The sequence below is a fragment of the Vigna radiata genome, chromosome 6, assembly GCF_000741045.1.
Source record: "Vigna radiata var. radiata cultivar VC1973A chromosome 6, Vradiata_ver6, whole genome shotgun sequence".
NCBI lineage: Eukaryota > Viridiplantae > Streptophyta > Magnoliopsida > Fabales > Fabaceae > Vigna > Vigna radiata.
In genome coordinates this window covers 9,416,552-9,429,281 of record NC_028356.1, presented here as the reverse complement: position 1 = coordinate 9,429,281, position 12,730 = coordinate 9,416,552, and the positions used below count along the sequence as shown (strand labels likewise).

Genomic DNA, 12,730 nt, shown 5'->3' with positions numbered 1-12,730 from the left:
ATGACTTCTGTGTACTCCTATTTCGTTGATACAAAAGTGAAAGGAAAACCGGATGTGTATAGCGTAGTTTCGAATGCTGCATTTGCTATTATGTCTTTGGGTTTATCAACTTTTAGTCCCTTTGGATTCGAGGTTGATCTCCTGTATTTTTTCTGTGGAGTTCTAATGGTGCAGCTCATGAAAATTAAACTATGGTTGATCATTGTTGGAGGGTGTTTCAGTTATTCCCTCAACATTCTTCATTCCACTTTAGATACTGATCAACGCTCATATGATCTTCTAAACATTACCATTGATCCACGATCACAATCACAATCACAAGTAAGCACTGCTGGTGTTTCTCCACCTGATTCACCACGTGTTCATGTTCCTGTTCCTTCCCAAGCTGATCCTATCCCTCTTTGTTCACCATTACAACGAGGCAATAGTCGTAGAGTTCTTGCCAAGAGGGACTTTATGAGTCATATAGAAGAGCTTGAAAAGGAGAATGAAAAGGTTATAAACACAATTTTGAAGCTTGTGGGTGGATACCTTAAGGCTAATGTTGTGAATGAAGACCAGATTGCAGTGCCGGAAATACAAGCTGACGACAACTTGGTGAAAGACATGTTACCGTCGGACCTCATCGACAAACTTCGTTACAATGGGAAGCTGATGTTTCAGAATGAGTGCCGCAGTTTGTACAGCAGTTGTAGGAAGTTGTTTCTGAAGGAGTGTTTATCAAAACTCGGGTTGGAAGTTGAAGAGCTCAATGTGGAGGACTTTGACAAGATGGAGAAGATAGGGAGTTTGATAAAAGCTTTGAACATAACCGTGAGAATACTGTTTCCCAATGAAAGGATTCTCTGTGATCACGTATTCCTAGAGTCTTACAATGCAGATATCTCATTTGCTGAGGTTTGCACGGAATTGAGTGTCAGTCTGTTAAGATTTGTGAATACATTAGCAACTGAGAATCATCAATGGTCTTACCATCTGGTCCATGTCATTCCCAACGTGTTCAAGACTTTGATTGATCTGATTCCTATGTTCGATTCACTGTTTTATGGTCAGCTGTTTAGCGAATCACTCAGAAATGGTGCAATTCTTGTCGGGAAGAGACTGGGTGTTTTTGTTGAGTTGGAGAGTCTCATTCACCGAGAAGTGGCTAAGGAGACTGTTCCCAATGGTGGGATTCATCCAACAACCCACAGAGTGATGGATTATCTGAGAGAAGTTTTCACAAATGCTGAGATTTTCCCAATTAGAAGAGGAATATCTTCATTTTCAGATCAGGTAGCTAGGATAATAAAAGTTTTAGACACAAATTTGGAAGCCAAGTCCAAAAGCTACACAAACCCAGCATTAGGCCATGTTTTTATGATAAATAATTTGATGTTTTTACAATTTGGGGAAGATTATATATATGGAGAGATTTTAGGACAAGGTTGGTACAAGTCAAAGATCAACCAGCATATTGAACTCTATCAAAGAAGCTCGTGGGAGAAGATATTAGAGCTTTTGAAAATAAGCAGAAGAGAACTGCTAGCAGAGTCTATGGAAAAGAAGGTGAAATTGTTCAACCAGCAGTTCAATGAGATATGCAAAGCTCACTCTGAGTGGTTAATATTTGATGATGAGCTAAGGGGAGTTGTGGTAAAATCCGTAGAGAACACATTGTTGCCTACATATGGGACCTTTATTGGAATCATTCATGATGTTGTTGGTAAAGATGCTTATAAGTTCAATTGGTATGGAATTCAGAACATTCAAGATCGCTTGAGCCATTTGTTTTCTGTAAAAATTGCTGAGGGCTGACGAAAAGGAAAGGAAGTTTTGTGAAGATTTAGAACACAAACATTTTTTAGATTTGTGTCACTCATTCATCTTACTTTTTATTGTTAATTTGTGAGAAATGATACTTTGATACATGTGAATTTTTTACATTAATTCATTTTATCCTTGTTATATGTGTCAAATGAATATAAATGTATATTATTCTAATGTTACTCTTGTTAAAACAAAAGGTATTTTATTCATCTTATTTTTTACTGAGTCATTAACAGATTATAAATAGATATAAGGAAGAGAGATTTTAGAAACTTTTCTAACCTATTCACAATGGTTCTGGCTAAACATAAGTTTCTTCCTTAATATAAAGGATTTGACAGCTATTACAATTAATGTTCCTAATTTTATGAGATTCTAAAAACTCACGCCAACAACTCTTAATTTGTATCACTCATTCATCTTTTTTATTGTCAATTCGTGTCATTGTTACTATGTCCATCCTAGAGGGTTTTTTCACTCTAATGGTGTAGTTTAATCATAATAGTGCAAGTTTTTAAAAAAATTCACATATGAAAAAGTCGTGCTAAGAGAAAGCAATTTCACTATTGATGAACTCAAGTGGTATTAAGTTACGACAACTTTTTGTGAAAAATGACCTATAGATAAAATCGTGTTATATTAGCACAACTTCAGTTTTGAAATGAAATAAATTGAAGTTGTACCATATTGTGATGACTTTAGTTATTACTTTAGTTCTCCACAACTACATTAACATAAACAAAGAAAATAAGATAATAATGCAAAAATATAAGACAAAGATGAAAACGTTACAATATCTAGCATATTGTGTAAGTATATGTAACCTATGTATCATAAGGGAAGGTCCCAAGACGTTGGACCCTAAGAAAAATTCAATTATTGCAAATATGAGTGAGTGTACAAAAATAAAATATACAAAAAATAAAGTTAAGTATACAAAAAATAAAACTTTACAAAATATCTTTTAAAAGAAAAAAACTATTTTATATGTGTGCTCAAAGTAATGATTTTCATTTTCTTTTAGTTTCAAACTTCATGGAGTATCAAAAACTTTAACGAGATTTATTTTTCTGAGTTTTTTATTTTTGAGCTTTATCATAAGTCATTTGAATTATAATGGTTGCCTCTCAAATTCTTCTTATATCGGATTAAAGAATAGTTCTTTATCATCCTTCCTTTTTCAAGGATATTCGTTCTCGAATGTGATACACTTTGTATCAAAAGAACATAATACATCAAAGGTGATCCTTTTATTAGTTTTTCAATTCAAAACTAAAATTTGTGCATACAGTATTAATTAATTAAGACCAAATAATAGATTGCTGGAACTTCTAACCGAAAGCTATGGCTTTAAATTGTGGAATGAACAAAACAATAGTATCTACATAAAAAAACACCTTCTTTATTATTAGATTTTTGTCCTCTTTGCTAGCTACTCCTTTTTCTCGTGTACTTCTCTTTTCTTCTTTTCTTCTTTTCTTTAATATTTTTTTCTTGAATTTCTTTTTCTATCAACTGTATTTCTTTAATTTTTTTTCTCTTTCTTTTTCTTTCCTTTTTCTTTTTTATATGTTTTCAATTTTTCTCTCTTTCGAAAGAAACTCATAACAAAATATTTGTGATAGATATTTGAGAGAACTATATTGTAATAGTACGTGCCATAAGTATGAAAATACAACAAAATATATATATATATATATATATATATATATATATATATATATATATATATATATATATATATATATAAAAGAGTTTATGACATATTATACGATGATCTTGTTAAGAAATGAGTACAGTCATTTCTGAATTGATTCTTCTCATAATATAAACAAAGAAAATTAAAAAGAATGCGGAAATAAAACATAGATGGAGATGCAAGAATCTAAAATATTGAGCCCTGTTGTCAAACCATCTAAAAGAGTGTTCTATCTCATGTGGTTTCTCTCAAATGGCAAGTGCATCAATTGGACATAAACATCGCTTTTTTATAGTGATCTCAACAAAGTCATGTACATGGATCAACCTCCAAGATTTATCACAACTCCAAATCTGGTTTGCAGACTTCATAAAGCCAACTATGGCCTTAAGCAAAGTGTGCCAATACATGCATCACCCTCAGCTTCCCCGTTGGCGTGCAGTTAAACGTGTTCTTTGTTACCTAGCTGGGACCATCACTCACAGGCTTCACATCACTCCTTCCACCAACACCAACATATGTGCTTTCACTAACCCAATTGGGGGTCTGACCCGGATGACAGAAAATCTACTACAGGTCACTGCATTTTCATAGGTTCAAACCTTGTTTCTTGGTTTTCAAAGAAAAAAAAGTTGTTTCCGGAAGCTCTACTGAGGCAGAATACCGGAGCATAGCCCCTGCTTCCACTGATATATCATATATGTTGTCTTTGTTTCACGAACTTCATCTCAAGTCCTCCACACCAACCATCTTCTCTCACAACTTAGGCGTTGTTCTCATCTCTGCTAACCTGTTCTTCACTCACAGACAAAACACTTTGGGCCGGACTTACATTATGTGTGTGATAAAGTTCAGAAACAGGAACTGTTTGTTCGTCACGTTTTTGCACACTCTTAAATCGCTGATGTGCTAACCAAACCAGTTTCTGGCTTTGCCTTTTCTCATTTTCGATGTAAACTCGCTTAGTCTTCCTAAACCCCAACGAATTTAAGGGGCCGTGTTAGCACACCGTTTTATGTGAGATAGGTCACATGCATGGCATGCTTAGGCTAACTTATGCTCTTTCTCTGATCTATATATTTAGGGTGTACGAAACTAGGCAAATTTACCTCTCATATTACTGAAATAGGCAAATTTGCCATAAAATACGAAAATAGGGAAGTCGTGAGATCCAAACGACTTCTAATGAAGAAGTTGTGTCCCTTGCACGACTTCACATTGTTCATTTGACCAGTGTTGAAGTCGTGTATTCCAAAAACGACTTCATGATCTTGTAATCGATTACAACGTGCCGAAGTTATGCCCCTGTACGACTTCGCCTTTGTAGGCAAAAATGACTCTGGTAATCGATTACACCCTTTTGTTGTAATCGATTACCAGTAGGTTCAGTGGGCAAAAACTCTCTGGTAAGCGATTACCAGGGTGTTCAGTACGCAAAAATTTGTTATAATCGATTACCAGAGTGTTTGGGTGTTGAATGATTTTTTTTTATAGACATTTTTCTTTTGTTATTTGTGTTACACAAAGAAGAAATTGTCCTCATAATTTATTGAATCGAAAAACAAAATAAAAAGCTAAAACAAAATTGATATAAAATATTAATAAGAATTATTAATAATAATTTATTAATTATTGATTGGATTACAAAATGGTAAGATTAATAAATAACTATTGACGAAATGGACAATTTCTCCTATGATGACCTTTGTTGCGGTAGTAAAAGCATTTTTTCGACCGATCTGGAGTGGATTAATCCATCTCATTATGAATCCTATTTGTAGATGGTCTTCCGAATGCCTTGCGTTGCATTTGAGGACCTGGTATGAAGTTTGGACTTGTATACGCATACCAATAATCTTCATTTTGGATTGGGTGAAATTGTACTTTGTATGCCTTGTAAATGTTGTTAAGACTGTACATTGGATCGATTACTTGGGTTAGTGGTATATGGGAATATGCACAAACGACAATGACATGATGAGATGGGAGACGAGTAGCTTGGAAGTGACCACAATAACACCACCATTCATTTAGCCTGAGGTGATAGGAAATTGAATGTGGGCGATATTGGTGATGTGTTGAAATTTCTTGAATATCAAATTCAGAATTTTCACGGTTGTAGCGATGAACATGACAAAATGCTGATTGTTGTTGATTTTTCCTAATAATGTCGACGATTTCTTCAGGAAATTGATGACCTGCTTGTAGCATGTAGTTTGCTTTTAATCCTCATTCAACAAACCATGATTGTGTCCTCTCAAATGTTGTTCTGATGAGAGCACAAATTGGTAATGAACATGCTCCCTTTAAAACGAAGTTCATGCATTCAGCAAGATTAGTGGTCATATGTCCATATCTTCTCCCTCCATCAAAAGCTTGAGACCATTTTTTAATGGAATTTTATCTATCCAAGCAACTTGTGGGTATTGGTCTCTTAGTGTAGTAAGCTTTGACGTCACAGTGAGTTGCTTGACCTCGTAAGCTGTAAGGACGTAATAAATAAAAAATTTGTACAATTATGTTAACAAAATATAAACAGTAAATTGGTGGTAAAAAAGTTTGTAGTAGTACCTAAATTGATGAATTATTTTTTGAGGTCCTGATTTTTGAATTTGTTGTTGAAGTTGGAGGCTAGATGACCAATGAAATAAACAGAGTTCAAACCATCTTCTTCCCAACCAACTTCTTCTGATCTTAAGGTGGATAAGATACCCTTTCCTCTGTTAGTGATGATGCAAATATTTTGTTGAGGGCAAACATGTTCTCAAAGTAGTTGAAAGAACCATATAATGGCCTCCTTTGTCTCACCTTCTACAATGGCAAATGCCAATGGAAAAAGATTTCTATTGCCATCTTGAGCTATGGCGGTGAGCAAAGTTTCATGATATTTGTCCGTTAGAAATGTTCCATCCACTTGGAGAATGGGTTTACAATATTCGAATCCTTGTATGCAAGGATCGAAAGACCAGAAAACTCTTTCCATAATGTAGTAACTATTGTCAGTTTGTTCATCAATCTCCATTGGAGAACTAATGCATTGTAAAATTGTACCAGGATTTGCATCCTTCACCGCATGCAAACACCTCGACAAATGGTTATAAGACTCTTCCAAGTCACAAAACTCCATAGCAAGAGCCTTTTGTTTTGCGATCCAAGCTTTTCTGTATGACACAAAATATTCGAATTGTGCTCTAATATCTGCAATCAAACTCTTGATGGGAATGTAGGGGTTTTTCCGGACAAAATTTGATACGATTGCGGCAATGTGAGTACTATTAAGATTTATATGATCTTGAGATAGTATGTTTGAGAAACACGTATGTTGCCCGTCGATATTCTTGATTTCTCAATATTTACAGACTTTGCTATAGGCTACCCTCAAGCGCCATTGACAACCGTTGTGGTATTCTAGACATCGAATAACATAAATGTTAGGCTTGGATTCAACAATGTTGTATTTGTAACCGTTGGTGATGTGATATTGTTTGATTAAAGCAACAATTTCCTCGTTTTATTGGAATTGCATACGCTCATGCAGCTCTAGAATGACATGTTGAGATGATTGTGTCATGTGATCGTCATCATTGTTTTCATCGCCAAGTATGTCATCCAATTCATCATCTGTGTTGAGTTCATCAATATTATCTAATATCAAATGTTCTTCATCAATGATTTGCGATGATGAAGATGCTCCGAAGTTCTACGATGCCATTACGAAACAGTGTTTCACAAGAAATAAAATGAAATTGGTTGAATGTCGAATGTCGCTGCGAAGATGGAATGACAAAGGAATGGTATATATAATGAAATATGAAGTTTGAAGTTGAGTTTGTGCATGGAAGGTCTTACGATTTGAAGTAGGCAAGTACTACTTTTCCTTGCTACCACCAACTATGTATAAAATTGCATGCATGCTTATTAAATTTCACCAATGACCTTTAATTTCTTTGATTGATAATGAGCTTTCATTTTCGGATAGAGTGCATAGGATTTTTATTTCACGAAGTGTGATTTGGTAAATATTTTGTGTAAAAGAAAAATTTTGTATTTAATATAATTCCAAAAAAATTCGAAAAAAATTAAAAAAATAAATCATTTATTTTTTAGATGTATTTAAATACTTGTATAATTTTTGTATTTATTTTCTATTCATAAATTTAATTTATTGATTTTTTTTAATTAAAAACCTAATTTTACTAAATAAAAAGAACTTAAATAAAATAAAAAATGGAAAAAGTGAAGTTGTAGGGGTGCACAACTTCAATAGATGAAGTTGCCTACTCCTACAACTTCACTTTTTCCATTTTTTATTTTGTTTAATTCATTTTTATTTAGTAAAAATAGTTTTTAATTAATTATAATTTGAAAAAAATTCAAAAAATAAATTATTTATTTTTTACATGTATTTAAATAGTTGTATAATTTTTGTATTTATTTTGTATTCATAAAATTAATTTATTGAATTTCTTTAATTAAAAACTTAATTTTTAGAAATAAAAATGAATTAAATAAAATAAAAAATAGAAAAAGTGAAGTTGTAGGGGTAGACAACTTCATCTATTGAACTCGTGCATCCCTACAACTTCACGGTTTTCATTTTTATTTTATTTAATTCATTTTTATTTAGTAAAAATAGTTTTTAATTAATTATAATTCAAAAAGAAATTGAAAATATGCAAAAAATAAATTATTTATTTTTTAAAAGTATTTAAATAGTTGTATAATTTTGTATTTATTTTCTATTCATAAACTTAATATATTGAAATTTTTTTTAATTAAAAACCTAATTTTAAGAAATAAAAATGAATTAAATAAAATAAAAAATGGAAAAAGTGAAGTTGTAGGGGTAGACGACTTCAATAGATGAAGTCGTGCACCTCCCCTACAACTTCACTTTTTTCATTTTTTATTTTATTTAATTCATTTTAATTTAGTAAAATTAGGTTTTTATTAAATATAATTCGAAAAAATTAAAAAAATTCAAATAATTATAAATATTTTATTTGAATTGAAAAAATTAATTAAAACAATTAATCTATTATAAACTTTGTAATATAAATTATGTACTACTTCAATTATTAATTAAAGTAATATGTATGTACTTGAAAGTAGGCACATACATTGAATTTTTAGCCTTCTTATTCATTGAGCATGCTTTGCTATTCACCTCTGCATCTATCAGTTTTTGTACGAAACTAGGCAAATTTCCCTCCCATATTACGTAAATGGGAAAAAAACTGGTTAAAGGGAAGTTGTGGGGGCCCCAGATAACTTTTAATGAAGAAGTTGTGTCCCTTACACGACTTCACACTGTTCATTTAACTAGTGTTGAAGTCGTGCACCCCAAAAACTACTTCATGGCGATGTAATTGATTACCAAGCTCCGTAATCGATTAAAACGTGCTGAAGTCGTGCCCCCTGCACGACTTCACCTTTGTAGGCTAAAAAAACTCTGGTAATTGATTACACCCTTGTTGTAATCGATTACAAAAAGGTTCAGTGGGCAAACACTCCCTGGTAAGTAATTACACCATGGTTGTAGTCGATTACCAGTGTGTTCAATGGGCAAAAATTCTTTAGTAGTCGATTACACCATGGTTGTAATCAATTACCAGTGTGTTAAGTGGGCAAAAACTCACTGGTAAGCAATTACAACCTTCTTGTAATCGATTACCAGAGTATTTGAGTGTTGAAATGAAATTTTATTTTTGTTGTAGAGCATCATTAGAGGTTATATATGTGTAATTATTTTAATTTTTGTAAGCACCTTGTTGTTGATGACAATGTGATGTATTGTTATGTTTAGGAAAAATAATTTTTTGAACGAAAATACAAATGGAAAGCATAAGGCATACTCATAAATGAAATTTGAACTATTTTATTGAATTCAAAATGCATTATAGAAGCAAAAAACTAAAAATAAAAAAAGATGAAAGTACAATAATATTGCATTCATCTTTTCGTTCATAGTATTGAAGTTGTCCCCCACAAATGTTCTAAGATCATTTATCCCCCTCATGATGTCATCATATGAAGCAATTTGCTGTTGAAGAAGGGGTGGTGGTGGTTGTTGTTCAGGATGTGCTTCATTATGGCGTTGAGGAGGAGGAGGAGAATTTCTGTGAACCCATCTGTTGTCAGCATTTTTGGTAAATCCAAAGGACTCTATCACTAATGACCCTATAATCATTTGCCTATTCCGTGGGGCAGGTATTTCATCATCCAATGGAATTTGAAAATGTTGCAAGATGTGGGAGACAAAAAATGGATATGGTAAAGGAGATGGCTCCAGTTTATCTGCTTTGCCGTCATTATAATCCACAATAAGATAACATCTTCGTCGGTAGCCTGTCCAATGTTAGAAACACATGGCAAAATAATATGATAGATAATATAATGTAATATTCTAGCATCAACTTTCATAGATCTGGCTAGAATTTTACCGGTTTGACGTTTGTATGGCAAAGAAATCAACTGTCTTGCTACGTCCATATTGTATTCATCCACCTATTCGTCGTGTAATTTACCTTCAAAATTCAAGCCAACAGAGGGGAGGTTGGCTATGGAAGCCAATAGACTGGGTTTGATAATCATTTTTACATTTTTAACCTCAGTCTTAATGGTTCCATTATGAAAAAAATTTGAGATTGCTATAAAAAATACGTACTAAATTAGGATAGTACTGTGTAGCATCAGAGACAAAATCAACCAAGCCCAAATTTCTCAGCATGTGGAAAAATTCAAAAGTTTCATTATTAAAATAATCTTCGGAAGGAATTTTGGGTCAATGACCCGACGGTCACTGAAAAGTGTGAAATACCTTCCGGACAGTGCAGGGGTTTAAAGCTGAAGATTTTGGTGTGATTGAGTCGGTGACGATGTTAAACATTACAAATTATTATGGATGTATAGGGTATATGAATCTTCTTCTTGTTTGTCCGTGTTCGTCTCTGTAAGTCCAATCTTTGAGATCCTCGTAGTGCTCAGCTTGAGTTGGAGGACGTATATTTATTGGACGAAAAGTTCAATATACTAAGACGTGTTTGGACGTTTAACAGACCTGTTAATAGTTTGTGCTTTTTGCCAACGTCCAATCATTTGTGCAATATCATTATCACATTTTATGGAAGTTGTATCATGAATGAGGTGGTTGTTACGTACCTTTATTTTTGGAGTTAATCAATAAGCTGTATCACATTTTATGGAAGTTGTATCATGAATGACAGCGATAATCAATATAGGTGACAACTTTTATGTCTTCACACTGCACAATTTCACTTATTTGAGTTTGGAGTTCATTGAATGATATATTATGATTGATTAGGTGTTGACTTTCGCATCTGATCGGAGGTCGAGCTCATAAGCAAACTAACTTTCTATGATTCCAGCGCCTTTAAGTGGACCTCTGAAATACATTATTGTTGGTGAGTTTGGAGTGTCAGTTGTGGGTGTCGTAGACGAAGATGATGCATTTGTTGGAATCATAAGACTCGTGATTTGGACCAGAGATCTTACCATGTAACATAAATTTCTATGACTGCATTAACGGGAAAGTGAGACTTACATGTTATCATTTCTTTGACATCTTCATCTGGTCGTAGCTTAAATGCTTCATATGAGATTGTTTGATCACCATGAATTATGGGTCGGCGGAAGTACAACTTGTTGATGGTTGTTTTAGTTGGTTTGTCAGACGCTATGCAAACTTTTTCCTTAAGGAGTTTGTGCTTGCAATCATATGGCATGCGAAACAATTTTGGATGCTGACATATAAATTCAACCCCATGATCGCAATTCCTAATTTCGCCATCTTGAAATAAGGCAACAAGGTATGAGTTATATAGGTTTTCTGTGGCTATGACATTCATGCCAAAAACTTCATTATCGTAAGTGTTCATTTTATCAAAGGGGATGAAGTAGGAGGAAATAAGAAGTTGAGCAAGCTATGTTATGAGGTTGTGTGCAAAAGTAAAAGATTTTTTGTTGTATTTATAGTGGCAAAATATGAAGTGTTTTTGGAGACAATCACTGAATATTACTTGAAAATGAGTTGAAAGGGACAAAATATTCTTATGAGATAATTACTTTTTTATAATTTATTGAATATACAAAGTACATAATAAAATAAAATTTCAGTTAATGTCTATCTATGTCCTTGAGTCTCACAAGTTAGTCTTCTTCGTTGTCGTTGCCCTCGTCTTTGTTGTGGTGGTGGCAAAGTCTGCGTATCTTCATCTTCATCTCTGTGTTTAGCTTGAATCGACTATTCTTGGTATTGGAAATCAATGGTCGGTCGATAAACGTTTTGTGATGAAGACGCTTGTTGGTATGCAGATGGTTGAGTCATTGTCGAGGTTCCATAATGCGAAAGACCTACACTAAATGTTTACGGACCTACATTGAGTGGTGTTGATGGTGGAAAATAAACGTAAGAGCTTCCACCTTGAGGATACGATGATGTCGGTGGGATGTTTTTTTGGAAGCTTGGATACGGAGATGGATATGGATAGTGCATGTGCTCAGAAGAAGACATTTGTGGGTCATGGTACGGTGGTGATGAACGATTTGAAAATGGTGGTTGAAAATGTTCTTGAAGATCCAAGTCATACTATTCAATACAATATATAGGTTAAGTTGGCGGGAAAAAACAAACATTAAAAAATTAAAATATCAAAATATTGTTCTACCTCTTCGTCCGTTGAGTCTTCAATGGGAGCAACATAGCGGATTGTATGACTTATATACCATTGCTTGTGGAATGGAACAAGGTTAAATACACGATTGTGACGGTCATTCCATAATGCAATCCATTGTTGATGGTGATCTTGCCAATTCCAATTTGTGCATTCACTCATATCCTGTTTATGTATGTCATCTAGATTCATTGGTGGTGGCGGGACAGTCTGTCGAAATCCAAATTGACGCATGACACGGTCTGATTTGTGGAATTCTACAACAGAGAAGCATATGAGAGGCACAACTGCCCGACAAGTGGGGGGCAGTTCGACTGGAATCATCTGATGAATTTCATCAAGTTTGTAGGGAGTCCATATGAACTGAATTGTTGAAATTATTGGTTACAATACGATTTATACTCATATTCCAAAAGATAACACCTACATATATGAAATGTTAAATACCTGTTTGGGTGAAAGGTCGTCCAATTTTTGACGAAATTGTTGTACAATTGTGGTGTCGTGGAATATTGACTGTGTTGTTCGA

The 12,730-nt window shown here is 33.7% G+C and overlaps 1 protein-coding gene across 1 annotated transcript; it reads left to right on the top strand.

Moving 5' to 3' along the window:
* LOC106763398 (exocyst complex component EXO70B1) lies at positions 1-1,797 on the top strand. The gene has a single exon (XM_014647596.2). The coding sequence runs from the start codon at positions 1-3 to the stop codon at positions 1,795-1,797; it is 1,797 nt and encodes a 598-aa protein (XP_014503082.2).
* Positions 1,798-12,730: the final 10,933 nt, after the last annotated feature.